This window comes from Hippocampus comes, unplaced genomic scaffold, assembly GCF_001891065.2.
Source record: "Hippocampus comes isolate QL1 unplaced genomic scaffold, H_comes_QL1_v1.1 scaffold36, whole genome shotgun sequence".
Lineage (NCBI taxonomy): Eukaryota > Metazoa > Chordata > Actinopteri > Syngnathiformes > Syngnathidae > Hippocampus > Hippocampus comes.
In genome coordinates this window covers 4153661-4177771 of record NW_017805695.1, presented here as the reverse complement: position 1 = coordinate 4177771, position 24111 = coordinate 4153661, and the positions used below count along the sequence as shown (strand labels likewise).

Below are 24111 nucleotides of genomic sequence, written 5' to 3'. Positions count from 1 at the left end.
CATGTTCTCCCATTGCTTGCAGGGGTTTTCATGTTTCCTCACACATTAGAAAACATGAATGGTAGGCTATTGACGACTCGAAATAAGGGGTGATCAATGTGGTGCCCCCCACGAGCAGCAGGTACCCCCCAAGGACCACATGAGTAGCCCATGGGCCTATTAAAAAAAAAAAAAAGCTCACTGATAATGAGTCAGTGTGATTTCCAAGGAATGTTGTAGAAATGATTATTTGAAAATGTGAACACGCACAGAGATTTATAGAAGTGTTGCATGTTGATATTTATTTAGTCATAATTATTGCGTATTACACCATGAGCAATGCCTTCACATATTTGAATGGAATTAGTTATGATCGCCTAAATCAACATGATTAAAGGTAATTTGAGCAAATTTGTTATTTCAGTGGTGAGTTTCAAACTGGCAGCGCTTCGTAACAAGCAGTAGCCAACAAATAGCACTCCATTTCAAAAAAGTTAGTAAACCCCTGCTCTCATTAGTCCTTAAATGTAAATGGTTGTCTGTCTGATTTTTGCGGTTGCCCGATGGGCCTAAACCCACTATACAGGTACCAGGTAGAAAAGAGTGATGGATGTTTTGACAGGACTGTATAACCTTCAGATTGGTTCGCTCCCCAATTCCAAAAGTTGGCTTTGGTAATCATTAAAACAGAAAAGTGTTTGTGTGACAGTGAGACAATTTCTGAAAACTTTCCCTGATGTGTAAGTGCAGACAGTTTTATATTTTAACCGATGGGTATGATTTGCTTTTGCCTTCTTGCAACTAATGCATTAATGCTCGGAGTCATATGGCATTCATATGGCTGCATTGCATACCAGTGATATGATGGGAATTATTATGCAAAGGGCAAAACCACTCCTATACGCCATTGGCTTTTTTTTTTTTTTCTGCAAGGACCGTAAAGACACGTGCCTTTGTTCCACCTCAGGAATAACTTGGTATGCAATTTGGTCAAAATGCAATTACCTGGCTATCAGTGCCAAGGGAGCTGAATGAAGTGAAATGGCCGCAACTTTGCCCAGGGCATTGTCAACCGAGGGGAAGATGTGTTTATTCAAGTGAAAATTTCTCAAGCCCTGCAATAAATTTATCTTAAGCAATGGAGAAACGGCTAATGAGCTTCAAGGAAGGCACCGTGCATCCCTGTATGCCTGGAAACATTCAACCTTCATGTTTCATTTTTGTTTTGCAAAAATAGCTGAGATTTAATTGATTTAATTTGATATCAGGTTCCCTTTTCCCATCATGTTATTTCCATTAAAATAAACATGAAATATTAACATATTATTACCATTCATATCATGTACCTGAACTTGAGTTGGCTGGTTGGTTCTCTTCTGCTAACCGAGAGAAAAACTTATGTATGTGTAATGCCAATGAGTTTTATCAGAAAAAAAAAGCTAATTAATTTCGAACTGTATTACTTTTTTCATCAATCTAATTAGCGTCCAAGAAAGTGATTAGAACTCAGATTGTTTTACAGTTTTCATGGGCCAGTTACATAGAGTAGAAGAGCATAGACTGGCACTTTATTTAACTTAATATTTATTGAAGTTAAAACAACTGGTGGATATAACTGTAGGTCGAGTTCAAGTATTTCTTCACTAGTGAAAGTCTCAACAAGAAGTGGTTTTACTTTAATGTAGTTCAAAGAAAAAAAAAAAAGAAAAACCTGACACACAGCTTCCAAGCATTTTCCACAAAATATGAAATTGACACTTACTGCAATTAATTGACTAACAGAAACAGTTCACACAAATAAAAGTTATTTTAATGTTGCTTTGGGACAAAGTGAGTCCTTGTTGAGGATCTATGTATTACGAGAATGTTTAAATGGCATGTGTACCCCTACTCCACAGTGCTCTGAACAAATGGCTTTGTTTTAGCCGAGTCTCAGACACATGAGGAGCCGAAAACAAGCGACATTTGTTTTAGTCGTTTCGCAGTGTCTTTGTCTTCATCAGCGTTAACGGCAACTCGTTTTGGAGGAACGTGTTGGTGAAAGTGTCATAATTTGGTTTGGGACGTAACGTGACAGAAAGATGTTTGAGGTTGGATTCTCTTGACACCACTTTTGTCCATAAAAGAAAAAAAAAAAAATCCCAACTTGCACGTTTTTTTTTCCAGAAAAGAAAAGGCGACTTGGAGTTAAAGAAGGCCGCTTTACCTGGAGATATAACTGTGCCGTTTCGCACTCACGTTTCCTCAATCCTCCTCACAAAGCACTACTTGTGTTGACTCTTGTTTGCGACTACACTTGACTTTATTTGTGAGTGAATAGCACCTGCCCAACTCTGCCTCTGACTGGCTTACAATGAAATTTGACACTACTCTATCGTCATTTAAAACAGGAGCATTTAAGTAGCACCGCCATGCCTCCATATACCTCGTCTCCTCTTGGAGATTTTCAGCCTCCTACTTTAAAGTACATCTGGAAACATTAAAGAGGGCATGTTGGGAATAATTATTTAATGTTGCATTGTCCTGACCAAGTGAGAATCATAAGCCTGCGCGGACATGTGCACACTGTTGCACCAATAGCCCTGAGGTAAGATGTAGCAAAGTACTTAAGATGCTGCCAAAGCACAGAGACATTACCGTCTCACTGGAGAAGATTAGAAAAATGGAATAAGCCCAGTAGCACAAACATGTCCGCTGACTCTGTCTTTGCAGACCAGCACACTAACGCCAACTACTCTCCCACTCAATTTGTTCTAATTAACAATAAAATGCTGTTCTGCAGAACTTTTGAAAAGGTGTAGACTGCAACAACCACATGAGCTACTGTAAATGTTTTTCGTCAGTCTCTGCTGGAAAAGATATTGCCTGCTGAGGAGATACTTGCCGCATGGGATGGCGACAAATGTGGTGTCATGAGGATGGAGCAGATTTAAAGTGACAGGCATACAAGGCTGTACATAACGAATATTCACTAACACCCATCTAACAGTTCCCATGAACAGCTGTGTCACCTGTCCCCCAACCTTCTCGCAAGCTGATCTGTCATGTCATGTCAAAACTGAAACATGTGTCATCTTGTCAGGACAATTTTCAAAGGCACACAGCACATAGGGGTATGGAAAGATAACAAATTATAGATTTTGATACACGATGACACATTTTGTTTAATTTAGGATACGATTACTAAATGAGAAATTATGCCCTTCAGTGACCTTTTGGTACAAGATTGTTAGCACTCCAAAAGACAGAACACTGTGTTTTATATTGCATATTATGAAACATACATTGCTTGTCCTTGCACATTTTCATCAACCCACCTAATGAATGTACTGTGATGAATATATCACTTTTTTTTTCAAATAAAACAAGGTGATAATTGTGCACCTTTTGGGGTTTTTTTTGTTTGTTTTTTTTTTTTGAGAACTGTTCCATTAGTGTTCACATACATACCCGTCGGTGTTTTCTGCAGGGCCAATAACAATACAGATCACAAAAGCAGGTGATCCGGGGTCACCATAGCAGTACCAACAATATGCAAGTCATATTCCTAGTATTAGCCGTGACACAATCAAAATTCATTTCACATTTAATTTAAGTCATATTAACGCTTTATATTAAATACAGTGAGATAGAAATAGAAGGAACCCCCCCATCTCCCCATCTAGACTGAGTTTCTTGACCTGAAATGGAATTTTGTAAGTACAAGACAGAAAAACAAAGGTAGAGCAGATTTTCAAATAGTTTGGCAACATTACCATGCTGAGATGACTGGCTGGTGAGCCTCGATTTATTGTGTCACATTTAAAGTTGAGGAACGATTCGCCCATGGTGTCATGTTGTCGTTTTGTATCCTTGTACTTGGGGGCAAGGCTTTCCAGTAAGGGCAACGTGGTAGACAATGGAGGCTGCTGCAGTGCCGTGCAAGACAGGCCAAGAAAGTTGGAGGGTCGTATCATAAATGCCTCCAGAGCTATGTTAGCAGAGACCTGAGAAAGATAGGAGCAAAAGAAATAGGTTTAAAAAAAGAGAAAGGAAAATGAGAATGAGCGTTGGAGAATATTGGGAGAGCATGAAGGCCTACTAGAGAAAATAGACGGACAGGATAACTAGCCTAGAAGTCAACAGAGGTAAATCAAAGTCACATGTTACAGTAAACCAGCTGATTACATTTATCTGAAACAAATTAAATTGCAATTATCCATTTTCAGCACCACATTTTATGTTCACCACAGTTAACCTGCAACTGAAAAATGTGAAATGGTTGATAAATCTGGCATTCGCTAACTTGCTCAAGCAAGTAGACAAAATATGCATGTAATAAAGGTGCATAATGGGATGCAAAAGAAAATGCTAAATATGTCCACAAAAATACACTGATGTGTTTCACATTTAAGTGCTTGTATGGTGATTTTCTGAGCTCCGCGTCATTAGCTTCCATCCATCCATTTTCAACACCGGTTATCCTGAACAGGGTCACGTCGAGAGTGACCAGCGAATTTCAGGCGAAAGGCGGACTCCACCCTGAACTGGTTCAGTTGCAGGGCACATATCGAGGGAAAAGATATTGCCTGCTGAGGAGATACTTGCCGCATGGGATGGCGACAAATGTGGTGTCATGAGGATGGAGCAGATTTAAAGTGACAGGCATACAAGGCTGTACATAACGAATATTCACTAACACCCATCTAACAGTTCCCATGAACAGCTGTGTCACCTGTCCCCCAACCTTCTCGCAAGCTGATCTGTCATGTCATGTCAAAACTGAAACATGTGTCATCTTGTCAGGACAATTTTCAAAGGCACACAGCACATAGGGGTATGGAAAGATAACAAATTATAGATTTTGATACACGATGACACATTTTGTTTAATTTAGGATACGATTACTAAATGAGAAATTATGCCCTTCAGTGACCTTTTGGTACAAGATTGTTAGCACTCCAAAAGACAGAACACTGTGTTTTATATTGCATATTATGAAACATACATTGCTTGTCCTTGCACATTTTCATCAACCCACCTAATGAATGTACTGTGATGAATATATCACTTTTTTTTTCAAATAAAACAAGGTGATAATTGTGCACCTTTTGGGGTTTTTTTTGTTTGTTTTTTTTTTTTTGAGAACTGTTCCATTAGTGTTCACATACATACCCGTCGGTGTTTTCTGCAGGGCCAATAACAATACAGATCACAAAAGCAGGTGATCCGGGGTCACCATAGCAGTACCAACAATATGCAAGTCATATTCCTAGTATTAGCCGTGACACAATCAAAATTCATTTCACATTTAATTTAAGTCATATTAACGCTTTATATTAAATACAGTGAGATAGAAATAGAAGGAACCCCCCCATCTCCCCATCTAGACTGAGTTTCTTGACCTGAAATGGAATTTTGTAAGTACAAGACAGAAAAACAAAGGTAGAGCAGATTTTCAAATAGTTTGGCAACATTACCATGCTGAGATGACTGGCTGGTGAGCCTCGATTTATTGTGTCACATTTAAAGTTGAGGAACGATTCGCCCATGGTGTCATGTTGTCGTTTTGTATCCTTGTACTTGGGGGCAAGGCTTTCCAGTAAGGGCAACGTGGTAGACAATGGAGGCTGCTGCAGTGCCGTGCAAGACAGGCCAAGAAAGTTGGAGGGTCGTATCATAAATGCCTCCAGAGCTATGTTAGCAGAGACCTGAGAAAGATAGGAGCAAAAGAAATAGGTTTAAAAAAAGAGAAAGGAAAATGAGAATGAGCGTTGGAGAATATTGGGAGAGCATGAAGGCCTACTAGAGAAAATAGACGGACAGGATAACTAGCCTAGAAGTCAACAGAGGTAAATCAAAGTCACATGTTACAGTAAACCAGCTGATTACATTTATCTGAAACAAATTAAATTGCAATTATCCATTTTCAGCACCACATTTTATGTTCACCACAGTTAACCTGCAACTGAAAAATGTGAAATGGTTGATAAATCTGGCATTCGCTAACTTGCTCAAGCAAGTAGACAAAATATGCATGTAATAAAGGTGCATAATGGGATGCAAAAGAAAATGCTAAATATGTCCACAAAAATACACTGATGTGTTTCACATTTAAGTGCTTGTATGGTGATTTTCTGAGCTCCGCGTCATTAGCTTCCATCCATCCATTTTCAACACCGGTTATCCTGAACAGGGTCACGTCGAGAGTGACCAGCGAATTTCAGGCGAAAGGCGGACTCCACCCTGAACTGGTTCAGTTGCAGGGCACATATCGAGACGATCAAAATTCACACCCGCATCCACATCCGCTGAGTGGGAACCGATCCCATGCTGCCCACTTACAAATCAGGCCAGTGTACCACTACACCATCAGCGACTTATCATTAGTTTCCAAAATTTGTTTTTTGGGTGAGCAATCCATTGGCCACTATTGTTTTTTGTTAATTTGTTGTGTATACACAATACCTTATAGACCAGACACTTAGGAGACACCTGTACAGAACCACTTGTTTAAAACACATTACTTGTTACCCAAACAACAAAAGTGTATCCCAAGCCAAATCCTTTCTCATCGTTCTGTGTTGGAGCCAAAACAGAGATGTACCTCCCCGTAGTTTTTGTTGATTTTCTTCAATCATACCTTAGAAATGGCGTGATTGTCTCCAGTCAATGCCAGGTCAGCAATGCGCTCCACACACTGAACAATCCGTGTGCATGCTCTTGCTTCATTCTGGGCCATCCACAGGATATGCTCCTCTACCAGCATCATGTTGCTGGCTATCTCTGAAATATAGTCGCCCAGCTGCACGGACATCAGAAGACATGCATTCAGATGTATGCATGTGCAAAATTAGAATCAAACATATAAAAAGGCTTGGACACAAAGATGTCGATAGATCATCCACATCAATCAGGTCAACAATAGACACATTTATAATTTGGAATCATAATTGTGAAGGGAACAGTGGCTTCATTCATTATAGAGAGATTTAATTTAGATTAGTGGCTCAAAAGGGGAGTAATTGCTTCCCTGGGATGTCAGCTTGCTATTTACTGACTGTACTCTTCATTGTTGCTTCATTTTACTATCTCTCATTAAATGAATACTGTATGTGTGGCCCACTACCTCATCTTTGGAGGTATATACTTCAAAGATCCCCTAATAATTGCTTCTCCCTTGTGACCCATTTGAGCTAATTGGGCACGTGAGAGTTAAGCTCAGCACTACCTGACATTCAATGCGATTGGGGGCCTTTGATTGCCTCTGGCCAAAGACGGGAGGGAAGTTCACTCGAAGCAAAACTGATGGCATCTTGGTGCAGGGGAAATGCAGAAGGGAGACAACTTTATATTTCGGTGGTCAATTAAGGTAGAAACACCCAATTGGAATGACTTTTCTAGCATGTCACTGATGTGTCTGCCTGAATATCCTTTTCTATTTGCTCAATCATGCCTCGGAACAAAAAAAAAATACATTGTTGTCGCTGTATGGAATAACAAAGCTGATTTTTTCTTAGAAAATGACAAATCACAGCTTCAAGACAGTTTAGAACAAATCCCCATTCTCACAAAAAGATATGGTTTAACAACGCAATTTCTTTTTTGATGGTTGCAAAGAGCATGGAGAAAGACAGTTTCATTTGGAACCACAGGCAGAAACCCAAAAATTGGGCTGGATTTAAATAGCACCTTTTTAAAAAAAAGTTTCAACACAATTATTTCTGTTGACATGCATGAATCAACAGTGAGGTGTACAAGTACAGTGCTGTGAAAAAGTATGACATAGGGGACAGGTAGGTTGGGATTTTTTTTTTGTGCCTTAATAAATGACATTGGCATTTACAAACAACAGTTTGTATTTCCTTGGTTAGTCTCTGTGTAATATTAAAGTTGATTTGATGAACTGAAACCTTTGGGCGTGATAAATATGCAAAGAACACAGAAATCAGGAAGGGGGCAAAATACTTTTTAACAGCACTGTACACACATGCACACAATTGTACAGTACCAAGTTGCCCACGAAACAACAACTACCAATCAGAGAAAATGTATTTGCTATATGAAATTAAGAAGAACAGTCACCCAATCAGAGCTAATCTTATGTAAATATCAAAAATTAATGAGATATTTAGCCCGAGTGTGAAGGAGACAGAGCTTACTGACACTTTGCTCCAGTATGTCTGACTCTGGATCGTCTTGGAATTTCAACTGACGGACTTCTTTGTGCCCAATGAACCAAACAACAGCTCAGAATACCCTTGCTCTTTGGAGTTCTTAGAAGGGGTGCCCGGGAACCCCTTACATGGGGCATTCCCTCATTCTGCTGGGGGAATTCAATGCTCATGTTGGCAATGACAGTGAAACCTGAAAGGCTTGTTTGGGAAGAATGCCATGTCAAAGATTGTACGCCTCTTGTACGTCAATGAAATGAAAGGTAGTCACTTTGATTAGTGGCAAATCATGTCAACTGTGTTCACGCCCACAACGGCACAAAACACCTGCTTAAACTGCCTATACAGTATTATAATATATTCTTTAAAAATTAATTATCAAAATAATCATGATGATTATAATAAGAAACACACAATGAATACATACCGTATATTCTGAGAATGCTTTGCTACATTCCAAATTCAATCGACTCTCAAGATAATCGAGGCATTCTAGAGCTAAATACTGCATGCTGCTCAGCAACAGAAGGGTCCACCGAAAGAATAACAACTCAAAATGCACAACTGAAAAGACACAAAAAAGCCTGGAAACAAAACACTGGAGTTTCAAGTGACATTTTATGGGCCTTGATTAAAATACTATTTTACGTCTTGAGACGGAACTGAAATACGCAGCCTGCGGAAGGCACTCAGCAGTTTACGAACAATTTTGTTCACATGGACCATGTTACAAGGACAATCACTGTTTTTCTGTTCATACTTACTTCCTTGCGCTTCTTTACCAGCCTGGTCAGTCTCTCGACTAGGTGCGTAACAAAGATGACATCCATGACATCAGTAAAGTGAGCCGCCCTGCTGGTAAAGGCCACTAATTGCTGGCCCAAAGGCTGAGCGTTGGTGGTGTTCACGGTTATCTGTCGTAAGATGGAGCAGTCGGTTATGAAAAACATGACTGGACTCTGATAACACTTAGTCTACATCAAAAATACTACGTCACAAAAGTTTGTAATTTATCTCTATGTTGATGTCATGAGTTTAAAAAAAAAAAAAAAAAGTCACCCCAGTAAGTCAGTTTGAATCATTTGTTTAAAATAGGGGCCTCCTCGCTACTCGTAAATCGTCACATATTTCTGACTGTGACAACAAGGGTTTAGTTATTTAAAGACTAACATGTTCACAATAAGGGCTCCCTCACCATTTCAAAATTCTTTTAACCACATTGAATTAAGATGATCTTGACAAACACTCCACTGGTAAGGACTCATTAGTTTCCCTGATGTAATGGTCTTCACTTCTCTGTTGCACCACACTTACGACCATTCTTAATTTGTCATGAGTGTTTTTTCTTTGTTCGGGTGTGGCATAAATTATGTTGTCTGTGCCAAAGTGCAAGTAAAAGTCTCAATTCCTGTATTTCAATGATGTCAGGTTCTCATTTCTAAGGCAAAATCTGCCCGTTAAGTTGTATAGGCTCACATGACTGGTGCTGTTTATCCGGCCTGAATTATGATATTTTTATTTGAGGTGATGGTCTCATTTCAAGGGATGCATCTGACCTATAGGTTAAGGTGCAGTCATATAAGTACAAGTCCAACTCAATATCAGAATCTTAGCGCAATAACAGTACAGTATTAATCCAACATTAGTTACTAAACATATAGGGGCATAAACAATAAAAGCAAACTGTAAAGTGTGATTTAGAAATCCAAGTGAAGGTGCGGCTATAAAACATGATAAAGCAAGTTTTGCTATATCGTTATGGTCAATTGTTTTATTTTTTATCGATACCTGGGTGAGCTCATGTAGCACACGTGTGAATTCACTGGCATAAGGGCACTGAGTGTAATCTTCTTCAGCCCACCGTCCGGTCCGGTCACAGCGCCGCCATGCTTTCTTCTCCTTATGGCTGGAGAACTGTGGAGTGTTGCCCAATGGGTGAGGGGCAGAACCGAAGGTGGAGGGAGCGCAAGGTAAGAAGACCAAGATGCCCGCTAGAGTCTTGGGCCACCTGCAATTCAAATACCACCAAATAATCCAAAGAACATCTGTGTCTCGATTGCAGCTGGCTCAAACACAAAAAAAAGAAAACCAAAATCAATATGAGGGTCTTTTCTCTTTTCCTTCATATCATAAATCAGTGCAAAAGTGATTTTGCATTTACATTTCTAGTTGAACGTGATGTCACTCAATAGAATTTTACAATGAGCAACGATTGTGATGCAATAACTGAAAGAGAGGTACTTGTATGTGAGCAGCAGGTGGACGATTTTAATGTGTAATTGATTGAATGGACTTGCAAAGAAGTGGCCTAGAGAAATGGCGGGAAACCGTTGGCAGTTGATGATAGACAAGAGAGCCTTGCTTGGTGTTAATAGACCATAAAGGAAGGAAGAACTGGGAGATCCAACAGGGTTCCTAACTTGATGTACCTGATGGCAAAGCCATACTTCCGATTTTTATCAAATTAGCAAATTGGCATATTTTGTTTACAACTTACCATGTAGTTAAGATACACTTAAAAAATACGCAGTTGTGGACTTTTCGTTCCTCTCATTACAGAGTTCATCTGACCATTTTTTATACCGCTTATCCTGTTCAGACCAGCTGGGAGCTGGACATTGGGTTCTGTCAGAGTTTTTCTCAGACAAAGTTAAAGAAATGACTCGGCACACAGGGAAAATTGTCTTCAAGATCGGCGGGAGGGATCGCTGAGGGCGAACGACGGTAGTTTCCCCGATGATTACACTCAGAGTTCCCTCTCCGCCAATTTGAACTTTTATTGTCACATATGCAAAATACAAGAAAAAGACTGCCCCCGATATTTGCATACCTCGTGCCCGGTCCGGCCCCTCGGTAGTGATTGGTTACCTTGGTTTAAGCTTTGAACCACCGGTACGTTGACGCCTTTCTGTCTGGTCTACAATGAATCAACAAGTTGCAGACTTTGCAGATGACAAATGTCGCATGGGCGTGATGGGTGTTCTCAAATCGTCTTTTGTTGTTCAACAACGCTGTTCCCGAATTATTCATTCCCCCTTTGTGACCGAGTCTAGCCTTCTTCTCTCTGTTCGCCCCCTTGAATTGACGTGATAATTGTGGACTCCAAAAGCCCTCCGCCCAGACGGCCGGCGCCTTTGTGCACAGGCATTTGGGGCCGCTGGATAGGCACCCAAACGTTTAGACGTGCCCAAATTAAATGAAACTTTAAACATGATACAATTTTGCTCATAGATTTCTCTATCAGGTTCTTTGACCCAGTCTGCCAGACACTGGACAGGACTGCACATATACAGACAGACAGCGATTGGCTCTCAAATTCACACTATAACTGAGTGGAAATGATGCCGCCCACATGCAATTCAGGTGAGAGAACACCTTCAAGGACGACCATATGATTTCTTTTTTCAGAGTTTTTCACATGAATTACCGACCCAAAATTGTCCGTACCAAAACGGTACCCATCTTGATTGCTGGCATTAAGTTAGAATTGGTTCCAGTTTATTATTAGTATTGTGCCTTAGCTTTTTTGCAGATGATGTGGTTCTGTTGGCTTCATCAAGTTGTAATCTTCAATTCTCCCAGGAGTTTGGGTGTTTGAAATTTGGAAATATAAACCATCCTTATAAACAATGGTGGCTGTTGGTCATTCAAGTGGATTTTGATGATGTGCAGCTTGCGAGCAGGTGGAGCTGCAGTACGAGGCTACTGTGTGACCAGCTGTGAGTGTGAGCGTTCGTGACGGGGTGAGAGGCTGCACAGCTGCCGCTGCTCATTGGAGAAAGATACCGCAGAGTGACAGAAGTGAGTTGCTAAACACAACGCTCTGCGTTTTTCAACACAGACAAAGTCACTGAGGATCGGTAAAGTCTCGGGATCAGTTCAGAACAACGGAATGAAAAATGCTCAGGTGGAGGTTGACACTTCAAGATCGCCGCTTTGCTGATTTCACTGTCAGTCAAATAGGGATTCTGCCTCAGACGGATCATCCAATCATCATGCAGAAGCCGAGTGTCCTGGACAGCCCACTGCCCCATAGACCCCCAGAGACGCTGAGCATCCGATGGGCAGGATGAAGCCCAGCATTTAGCCAATGACCGTCCAGTTTTGCGCAGTGGAACAACCCATTCTACGTTTCCCCATCAAAACAGTAGACACCCAGCGTCTGTGTACACTGTATACAAGCACCGTGGCATGCGGGGATGAATGAGAAGGAAGCCTTGTCACTTTTGGGTAATAAGTAATTGATTTTGAACAAAAGATGGCGGCATTATAGAGCATATTTAGTGGATGAAATATAAATGGCTTGGGGAGGGAGTGGGGGGTTCATAGACTGATAAATATTACATATGAAAATTGATATTCCTGCTGAGGCAAAGGACACACTAAAAAGACAAATATAGGTTGCCTTTGTTGTTTTGAAAGTACGACATATGTTGAAAAGAAACTAAAAGATGCAATTGGGGTCAGGGTAAGGTGGAATCCAATGGATTCCCATCACTTGGCAAAACCAACAATACATCAGAACCATACTGCAGTAACTTGTCATCTGCTCCGAGGGTGACCAGGCATGTCTCTGCTCTGACTCAGAATTCCTAGTAATAAATGGTATTAAAATGGTCCCAAAGTAAAAGAGGGGGCTCATTTTCCAGTCCATTACGCCAGTGCTCCAAGAGAGGCTGAGTCTGTGTGCTTATGCAGTGGAGGAGGGCGACGAACTACAAAGGATGACAGCTGCACACTCACATGAAAAGCAAGGATGTGGGGGGTGGGGCTTTACTGATGAGAGCTAAGAGAATCGTGGTGTAATTTTTTTTTCCAGGCAAAATAGCAAAAGGAACAAGTCCTCCTGTGCTTATGGCAGTGTGGTCGAGGTCAGCCACAAGAGACTGTTGACTGCTTGTGGGACTTCATCCCTGACACGCCTACATGCATTAAATATATGATTAAACGATGTTTTAATCGACATGCTTATTTATGGACTACAACATTGGTTCTCAACTGCTGTCACACGGAGACCCAGGTTTTACTGTTGTAGCTCATTCAGGATTGACCGGAAGAGCAATTAAGAAAACATATTGTTTAAAATAACCCATAAAAATGTGTGTGGATCCTATTTTAACTACCAATGGTCAAAGTGACTTTCGGAGCACTTCATTCACTCATTCAATGCCAGACATTTTTCCCAAATTCAGAGAGCCGGTGCCATCATTGAATCATTTTTGAAGACCTACAGAAAATTGAGTTCTCTACATACGCATGGAACCTACCAAAAGAAAGCTTTGACCCTGTTAATTCTTCATTTCGACCCTTTACCATTCTTTAGTAAACAACGTTGAATAATGTTAAGTTTCTTGAAAATAAGAAAAATAACTTTTGATGAAAGCATACAAGCAGAACTTTCACTTTGATGCAATGTATGTAGGTGGTACCTCAAATATCTGTACAATGCTTTCCAACTAAATAACAATATAAACAACACAAAAAAGGTCACTTTGATTGCAAAGTAACAGTTAATTGCAAGATAAACACTGCACTGGTGGATGACATGAATACTTTTCATGAACGTTGAACTTTGTGTGTGTGTGTGTGTGTGTGTGTGTGTGTGTGTGTGTGTGTGAGTGTGTGTGTGTCTGTGTGTGTGTGTGTATGTGTGTGTGTGTGTGTGCGTGTGTTTGCGTGTCTGCATGCGCATGTTTGTCAAGGATGACAATGTTACTTTGTCATCTTTTTTTTTTTTTTTAATTTGAAAAAACTCTGTTGTAGCGTTAGCTGCCGGTATTTATCCTAGTTCTCAACACCACACTGCTTTCACACATCACCTAGGATCGGTGTAAGGATCACCGTAGAACAGCCCACACCCTCTCACACTGTGTGCGACCAAGATCTGATCAAAGCCACTCCTGCCATTTAATGGTGATTTATCATACTGAAATCTTTCCCACAGCCTCAATACTGACTGAAATCTCATTCCAAGTATTCAAAATTATTCTTAAATTTAAAATCACATTGGGCAAATACCATGGAGCCCCTGCCTGGAATTTACAGTTGCAGAGGCTTGTCTGTCAGGACTCATGCTTTGGAACCAGAGGGTCACAGTTTGACTTGACTATGGACAAAAATAAATAAGTAATCATAAAAAAATGCAATTAGTTGTTGCAGAGATGCTCATCTGCTTGCTGACTACAGTCAAAGTACCCTGGAGCGAGACACACAATGTTCCAAAACTCGACACTCACACCCGATCCTACACACAACCTAGCATTCTTTTAAATGAATGACTAACTCAAACTCTGTTGATGGGTTTAAACAAGGCTGTTCATGAACTCTGTGGTTCCCAATTGTATTTTTATAAATCAGTGCACAACTGTACAAATGCAGATTCTCATGACGTAGACAGATCAGTCGAGAGTTGACTCACCTAAACTCCCCCTTGTTGTTGGTGACTCGGTCAGCAGGGCAGTATGGCGCAGACATTTCTAGTACAACTATCTCCATCTGTCGAGAACTGTTGCCTCGGGAACTAGTCATGAGACACTCCCAGGTGCCAGCAAGGCCCACGTCGATGTTGGCGAGGATGACCTCACTGATGGAGGAGCAAAAACAGGAGTCACGAAATGTGTTTTTTTTTTTAATTAGGCATATTTGAAATGGTAATGTAGATGCCACAGAGGAGTGGCTTAAAAATGAGGAGGTACGTCTTACAAATAGGTTAAATGAGATTTAGCAAGGGGTTTAGGGTTGACCAAGTTTGAGACCTGACATGATTTTTGGGTGGATTTGGATTGTTGCTGGATTATTTTAAGGACCTTTAAGGATACTATAAAATGTGGGAAGTTTAGATTTAGAAGAATTTTCACATCATGTGCTGCCATAACTATGGACACTGCCGTAAACATGCACGCCACCATCTTGGGTTAGTGCTCAGGTGGGGGCGGAGAAAGAAAAAGAGTGTGGCGATGGAACATGGTTGAACAAATTGGTTTTGTCGGGTTTCAATAAGCGTTCTACCCGTTATGTGTATGTATTTGTGTGTGTGTGTGTGTGTGTGTGTCTGTGTGTGTGTATGTATGAGAGAGAGAGAGAAATATAAAATCTTCCTGTTTTACACTCAGTCTCGTCTAGTCTGAACATCCCAGCTACCCCTTCCCCCAGCTCACTGCAGCATCCAGCCAAAACAAGCAACGCTGTGGATACCATTCAGCTTGGCTTTTCACAATGTGATTTTCCTACATTATTAGAAAAAGGTCACCCACTACCACGAGATAATAAAACACGAAGAAATCACTCATTTGTGAAAAGCAAAAGGAAAAGGCATGTTCATCAACCACTGACCTACATGCACAGTAACACTGCACCATTATGGAAAAAAGACCCTTCGGACTCAAAAGAAACATTCATGCTTGCAGGTTGATGGCTGACTAATTGATTGTATAATGTTTCTTATGAGACAACAAACTTTTAATTTGTCCTTCTTTCCATCAAATTTTTAAAAGCTGATCCCATTTTCAGGAAAGCCGACATGTACTTTGTTAGTACAGGCACATAAACTGTGACCAAAAAATTATTGCAACCGATACTATGGCAGCTGAATTTTGTTTTTAATCATACTGTTTCCTTCCTTTAGTCAGAACGAAGAGATAACAGCAAATGCTACATCCGGGAGTGTCTCAAGTGACAAAGTGGACATTTGGAGCACATTTTGAAAAGGCAATAAAATCTTGATCACCTGAATTAAGGAGCTGAGGTTGGCTGCTTGAAAAGTAGCTCTTGGGTCAAAAAAAGGTTGGACAGCCCTACAATATGACCTTTTATTCATGGTAAACAGTTAATAGTGGTAAACAAATAAAATAACATGAAACAAATCAATAAACAAATGCGGTTGACTGCTTAGCACGTCCGCCTCACAGTGCAGAGTTCGACGGTACGATTCCGGGCTCCGGCCTTCCCGTGTGGAGTTTGCATCTCTTGTAACTAACTAAAGAGTTACATCTGAATTCAACCACAATGTATTAATAAACATATTGTTCCATTAATCCCCTCTCTGCCAGACTGAATTAAAACGGAGCCTTCTTACCTTCAAAATGTACTTGTAAATGCAGCCATAGATGGTGCCCGAGTCGGCAGCCGTCGGCAAGTGCTGTTCAAGAGCCTTGCTTTTTTTTGTTGTTTTTGTGTTTTGTTTTGTCACATGGTGTTGTTGTTACGTCTATGGACCTGATGTGGATTTTTTTCAGCATTTTTTGTTCACGACATTCGTCAAAGGAGAAGAATCTGTGCTTGGTGGTTGCGCCTTCTCGGCAGCACGCATGTACCAGCACAGATTTTGATTGGGAGGAATGTCGGCGCCATTTGACTGTCATTGCTGGACAGCCCCGGGGCGATCGTCTTTTGCGCCAGTAATGGGCAGCATTTTTCACAGTACATTTTGTTCAGCGTCAGTGTTGGTGTGTTGGACAGTCTGCGGCTGGATGGATGGATGGCTTGTGGAGCCGACGATGAGAAGAAAGGAGTGTCAGCACAGAGCGCAGATGCCTAAGTGGAACTGGGAGTTGCCGCTTGGAATTGAAGCGGATTTACAGGGGACAGGAAATGTGAGCCGCCTCTTGTTCGTCAATGGACGTTACAACTTCTTGTTTGCTTTTAAACTTGTAGCAGACGGGTGCACATTTTCAGCATGACGTCTCTGATCCACTGGTGAAAGGACACTTTGATTCTCTCCTCTTCCATCTATAACTGCTTCAAACAACAAAGTGTATGCAGAAAAAGTGGTTAAGATTGCACGACTGTCTGTGTCTTATGTATTGTGTTGTTTTATTTTGTCATTTTATGTTAACTGTTCTGTTGATGGCGGCGCGGGCACCCGCAGCAGCTCCTCTCGCTCCCGAGGAATGTAATTTCATCTGTGCTGTATGTTGCACATGTAGCACATGTAGACAATAAAGTTGACTTGACTTGAGAAGTTGTTGGACATACAAATCAAAATTATTAACTGCAAAGAAACTTCCTCTTCACAATAAAATAATGTGTATGTTCCTCAGCCCGAGGTTGAGAGGAAAGAAATTTCATCTGTGCTGTATGTTGCACATAGAACACATTTGACAATAAAGTTGACTTGAACTTGAACTTATGTACCGTATATGGGAAGGCAGAGTGTGCCATAATCAATACTGCGTCTAAGCTACGAAAGCTCCAACTCTCTTTATAAAAGCAGACAGCGGGATTCAAAACAGAAACCTCGAAAAAGTGGAACATAGGTTGAAAGAAAACGCATTTTACAATGCTAATATTTACAGGCAAGTCATACAGTGACAGACTGACATGCAAAGATGACAAGAAGAAAAGGCACAGACACGGATCATTTCTGCCGTCATATTTCCCAACCATTTTCTTCCTAATTCTATACACGATTACGCTGATTAAAAATGGAAGGGATTAGGAGGGGATACATCCAAAGTGTCTGCCGTAGCTTGCCACGGGGCTGTAAAATGCTTGATTAATGAAACATGAATCACAGGATGGTCCCACTGCTACTGCTCGTTCAGTTAATACTGGGAGTTTGGCCTAACACCATTACTCAGCAGGAGTCCGGCCCACATGGCAGAACCATCAGGCCTCAGGGGGTCTGAGGCTGTTATGCTCACTCCGAGAAATGTAAACAGATCATCTTAACACAGCTGCAGTGGCAAATGATACACTGTAATTACATGGCACAATGTGAGGAGGGAACTTAAGGTACCCAAACAGTGACTCAACCAAAAACTGTGAACATCACACTTTAGCTTTTATCTGTGTAGCCAATCGGGTACACGGTGCTTCCATCTCTCGTGTGGCTTAGCTAAATGCAGGATGAGTGGAATCGAATACATCGCCTGAAACATGTTGAGTTCACCTTCAAAGAGGTCACTTCACTGAGACTTGGGCATCTGTGCTTGCACTGCCGCAACACTGTGTGACAAATCCAGACACAGGCCTTAAGCCACGTACTAAATCTTGTGTATTCAGTCTTTCCCCTCTGATGGGACATGCGGGGCGAAGCTTAATGACTCAGAGGACATTGATCCAAGGTGACAAACCTCAACAAGGGCTGCTGTGACTCCTCACTCATTGTTCACTGTGGTTAAACAAGCGTGGAAAATGACTATGTGTTCAAGAACAAGCCTTTTAGATTGAAGTGTTTATTCTTTGACTTAATGAAGAAATGAAGTCACAGCTCTGTAACCCCTCCCACCTCCACGCAACAATTCAAGATGCAGCGCTGAGCAAAAGGTGAAGACAGCTGATTGTTTTTGTTGGCCCGAGCTCTGTGACACACTCAACTCTTATGAAAATGGCTTCTGCTCCTTGTAGGGTTCCTGTCGATGAGAAACATTTCTGCCAACACAAATGTGGCCTGAACGGGCTCTGCTCAGTGGAACAAATTGCATTATTTGAATGAAGAATTCACCATGTCTTATGAACGGCTTTGACAAATAGGGCCTAGTCATCGTAGTCGGGGGAAAATCGATATGAATATGATATACAGGACATTAAAATGTATTAATATAAATTATTGAAATGAATTGCCCACAAATGCAATTGCGAAAGGATTGCTGTTGATATCAGCAGATATAGGGCGCTAAACAGATTTACTACACCACCCAGCAGGGTGGGCGGTCACCATTTGCCAAATTGCCGGTGACGGGGAGGAGTGTGGTAAATATTTTCCATATTCGCTACTGCGGCAAAGGGCCCATTTGTCAGTCAAACTTGTCCCCGGGGAACATCTGGCCAGTGATGCATATGATTGGTTACAGTAGAAAGAGATCATTGGTTGTCCAAAAATAAGTAAATAAATCAACCACAGGGCTTGTCAATCCAACGACGTATGTTTACATACGCGGGTAGTGGCAAGGTTGCAAGTGTTAGCAAGCAAGATTATTTTCTGCGACTCTGAATGGAAGAAATACTGCGGCGGGTTCTGCACCACTTTGACAAGCCCCCATCCCGTGTCAAGAAAGTGAACACAACAAAACAACCATTTATCCACGACACAAGTCATATTAAGTTTGAGTAAATTCTCTTTGAGTACATTCTCTCTATTTTTCTGTAAAGTGTGTGGGGAAAAAAAAAAGATATTCAAAAGCTTTCATGTTTCATGTTTCATGTTTGTGCCAACGGCAATATTTAAAGCTTGTACGGGCAAAGTGTTGCTATGTGTGACTTTTACCTGCAACTTGATATTTGTGTTTCATTCTTTTTCTTTCTTTATTTATACCATCTTTATTTATCTTACGCTTTGAAAACAGTTCCCGCTGTAACAAAGCAGTTTACAGAACACGGGCAGAGCTCAACCAAAGAGCGCCTCCCTCCGCCTTTGGGTGGTGGAATGGGTCCTGACTGGTTATTTATTTATTCATTCAATTCTATCTTGTTGTGGGCTCTATACAAAATACGTATTTTCAGAATAAAATAGTGGGAGAGGGGGAAATAGAAAATTGCCATTCATTTCATACAGTTTAAGGACAAATCCTCTTTTGGTAAACTATATTGATAACAATTAAGGAAGTTCTATTTTTTCACAATATATTTACGGATAAAACAAGTTATATTTTTAAGCATATATTTATGCTTTACTGGTATTTTAAATTTGTATTCTGGTATTTTATGTGTACTGTATCTTGGTTTTAGTAAAATTCAACTCTCTCTTTCTCTCTGTCGCCCTCTCTTTCTCACTGTACATTGGCTGAGATGAACACCCTCTAATTCTTTGCTTGGCTTGCTGCGTTCTTTTGTCTTGTTCCTTTTCAGGAAAGCAGCCAAATGAGTTTTACCTGGGCTGCAGGATGAAAAGCTTTAAAAGCTGGCAAGCTTCCCCCATGTGTGTTGTCCCACCTTATTTGTCACAATAGTAAGGTCGCTTGTGACAAGTTGGCGACATGTTTGGCACATAAACTTCCTCAGTCTTATGTCTGTGTTGACAAGATCGTAAATAAAAGATAAGCAATATCAAAAGATGTCATTTCAAAAGATTAACTTGTGATGTCTTCATTTTCCCGCCACTGTGGGCTAGTACAACAAGTTGTGAGTACATGAAACCATTTGGGATTTTGCATGGAAAAAAATGGATTGACTATTACGAACACGTCACTGAAATAATGAATGCTTGTTCGAAAATGTAGAAAGTAGCATACAACTAAAATGTGCAACAAGTATAACATTGTACTTGACAAGTGCCAAAAAGACTTAATCTAGTTGTGAAGTCACGGTTTCACATTGCATCATGTTTCACTAAATCGACATCCCCGCAGACGAGACAGCTTGTCACGTTAACTGCTATTGATCAGTACAAGCATATTTTACAATCACTGCAAGATTTGTAGTTCAATTGCTCAGGACAGAACTGACGAAATAAGATGTGAATTTTGGCCTAGCACAACAGATATTGTTGCAGTGTAAAACAATGGCTGAAACTACCATGTTGATTCTGGGAGGGAAATTGAATACTGTTCAAAAAGAAGCGGCAAACAGTCTGCCATCCATGTTGCCAAACAAACAAATCGAGGTGGGCGTGCCAGTCTATTATTGGTTAGTGGCCTGGGCACCCCCCTGTCATCGGCAGTTCGTCATTATTTTAAGATAATCCAAACTGTAATCGTCAATTGGTCAGTCCGCCATGTTACTTTAACTGCGTTTACGTTTGTAAATTTCACCGGTCCACCAGATTGTCAACCGTGTAAGTACTGTTGGAATGCCCCCTGCTGTCAACCTTAAAGCAATAAGGTAAATTTAATGCACAGTAACACTTGTGTCAGCATCCCATCGATATTTATTTTCGAAGAGAAATGTATACAATTGGTTGTAGGTTACAAGAATAGCTACGGAAAAGGCATGTAACGTTTGGACTTAAAACTTCATTGCTCCAATTATGTTCCAGCATCTGTTATGATTCAGGTGTGATCACCAAGAGATGCGGGATGGGCTGCAGGAACAACCTCTCTCGAGAGGGGTTGCAGATAGCTCAGGGATGTTGGCTCAATGCCAAGTCAATTCTTGTCTGTCCTTTCAGATCCTTATCAAGGGCACCAATAACTAAAGTTAAATCCCTGCTACTTTAGATGATTGAGAGATATAGAAGGAAGGTAAAGTGTGTGTGTGTGTGTGTGTGTGTGTGTGTGTGTGTGTGTGTGTGTGTGTGTGTGTGTGTGTGTGTGTGTGTGTGTGTGTGTGTGCGTGTGTGTGTATGCGTGTGTGTGTGTGCGTGCGTGCGCGCGCACGCCGGGTCTTTACATGCATTGTGTGTGAGCTGCAAAGGTGTAATCAGTTTAACTTTGTGAACTGGCATGTGTTTTTCATTCAAAAGGGTTGTCAAAAGTGAGATTTGTTGCTCAAGTCATTGCGACGACTTGCTTCAATCCAAGACGATAATATACAGCTTATGAACATCACTTATGATAGAGTTAGTTCATTGCAGTGGACACCACTTATACAGTTCAATCAGCCTGCCATGCATGTTTTTGGAATGTTGGAGGAAACCGGAGTACCCGGAGAAAACCCACGCAGGCCCGGGGAGAACATGCAAACTCCACACATGGAGGCCAGAGCTGGAATTGAACCGGGTACCTCTGCACTGTGAGGTCAACGCGCTAACCAGTGGATCACTGGGCCGCCCTATATAGATAGAGAGACCCGGCAGCACCATTCCAGCGCATACGAGTTAAATTTACCGTATTTTTTTACATGTATTTAAATACAATAAAATGTTTTATATATTTAAATACAATCAAATTGAAGCATAGGTAAGATAGCAACCAGAGGCAGCATTGAGAAAAGCTGCTGGTCACCATGGTCAACATAAAAGAAAAACAATAATATATACAGTACAGGAGGTATGACATCATCTTCAAAATATTGGCAAGGCTGAATCTAAAGATGAGTGGTCCCTGGATTGCTCGGCTGGCATAGACAGTGAGTGCGAGCAAGCATTCCCCCTTACCTGGCGAAGAGGTGCTCTGTTGCGTGTCGTAAAATGTTGACTGTTGTATGTAAGAGTCATAACATTTTGTCCAATACAGGCCAGAGAGTCGCAAACAATAAACTAAAAAAGTTATGTGGTGCTTGTTGACATAATTACCCCATGGAACTAAGAGGCGAGGGGTGTGATCAGCGCCAATAGCCGCACGGGACAACAGGTGCTCCACCACCTGTTTCTCATTCTTTTATATTCAGATGAAGGATGGAAAATATGTTTATTAGCTACTCAAACAGTGAGTGCTAATCATTTTAGGTGATAACGTACATCACTGTCAGACTGCAACAGAGTGCAAACCGTCAAAATGACAGCTCTGGCAGATCAAGGAGATAGTTTTCCTTAGAAAGAGTTTGAAATCAATACAGGTGTACAATATCATATTTCCTTTGGCAAATCATCTGTTGTGTTGCTTGTACCTGGTAAGCAGACAACAGTCATGAAGCAAGGTTTCCTCCACATAAACACCTCGGTCCTCTTGCGTGGACACGGTGTTGCCATTGTGATGCCATCGCAGCTCAACTGAAGGGTCCAAGTAAGTGACAGTGCACTGAAGAGGCAGACGGTCTCCCTGGAAAACCAGCTGCCTCTGGGAAGGGATCAAATGAAAGAGAGGAATCTCCAGAGCTCCATCTAGGAAATGAAGAGAGAATAAAACAGCATGGTCAGCATATCAAGCATCCCTTCCCTCATCGCTGACGCATTAAGGTAGCGCAGGAGCTCAAGGGATAAGTTCTGCATCCTTGTGATGAAATCAAAATGAAAACTCGCTCTGGAGAATTGTTCCTCTATCTTGTCTGCAGACTTAACATCGAAAAATGCAGCATCACAAGCATAATTCCAATCCATTCTTGCTGAATAACATCCATAAACCAATAGCACCAAGGCCCACAAAATAGCATTGTACACAAACACATTCGTCAAGGTCATAGTCATCCCACGTCGGTCCCAAATGTTGCTGTTGCTGTGAGAAGAGAAGAGCAGCTGTAAAGTAGAGCAGCCTCGAGCCCGCCTCTGGACTCTCCTTGACTCCCTGCATGGACATCACAAAGGAAGGCTATTGCAATACCACTTATTGGATTATTTATAGTCCCATGGGAGCATACTTTTTTTTTTTTTTTGTCAGCAAGTATGATCATGATAACGATAGAAGTCAAACTGTGTACTGGCATATGTGATTTTCACAAAACTCCTAGAGAATCTGCACACACAGCACATATAGTATGCATACTATTGAACTCACGTACCGTCGAAGAAGCTGCGTTCCGAGACCACTGACTGTCCATTTTTATTCATGGACCAGGATTAGCCTCGTGCCTTGCCAGCAATTCGTACCACCTTGGGAATTATTTCAGAGGGTGTTCAATACAGGGCTGGACATTTCTTTGGACATCCTCCAAAGACTAACGCAGTCTTTGACTCTACATGCATGCAATCAATTTTGGCTGCTGCTGCCATTAGACAGGCAATTTGATGTATGCTTCATAAAAGCCTTTCATGCCTCAAAGCATAAGCTTGAAAGAGACATTCAGAAGGATTCATATCAGCACCTGAACGTATACAGTAGTATTTAGCAAAACTATTTGGCTCCTGTAGAATAATAGTACAGCATATATATTCTCTGTTTATAGAAATGAGAGGGAATTTCCAGTATGTCCAGAAAGACATTTGTGAGGTTATGGCTATCAACTTCTGCAGGATCAAATCCATCCAAGCATGGCTGAAATAGCACAAAAAAAGTTCACACAAAGCTGGCATACAATCGTCCAAAATCTTTTAACAAGATTTAAAAAATGAAAATCCAGTGGAAACTCGGGAGTCAAGTCCTGATTTATTAGAAGGAGGGGTGTGCCACTCCTATTTTCTGAAATATAGAAAATCAATGATCAATCAGAATACTTAGAATTCTCTCTCTCTCTCTCTCTCTCTCTCTCTCTCTCTCTCTCTCTCTCTCTCTCTCTCTCTCTCTCTCTC

At 41.1% G+C, this 24111-nt stretch overlaps 1 protein-coding gene across 2 annotated transcripts in view; it reads right to left on the bottom strand.

The window, feature by feature from the left end:
- Positions 1-24111, bottom strand: part of adgra1b (adhesion G protein-coupled receptor A1b) — a 141534-nt gene that overhangs the window by 68432 nt on the left and 48991 nt on the right. Inside the window, exons 7-12 of one of the 2 annotated variants that reach the window (XM_019882181.1) lie at positions 22557-22770; positions 14551-14715; positions 9921-10140; positions 8897-9046; positions 6602-6763; positions 5439-5669 (exon numbers count right to left, since the gene is read on the bottom strand). In XM_019882181.1, coding sequence (XP_019737740.1) covers positions 5439-5669; positions 6602-6763; positions 8897-9046; positions 9921-10140; positions 14551-14715; positions 22557-22770 — 1142 coding nt within the window. Of the gene's footprint in view, positions 1-3734; positions 3968-5438; positions 5670-6601; positions 6764-8896; positions 9047-9920; positions 10141-14550; positions 14716-22556; positions 22771-24111 lie in introns of those variants that run through there. The other variant, XM_019882177.1, reaches the window with a different exon arrangement.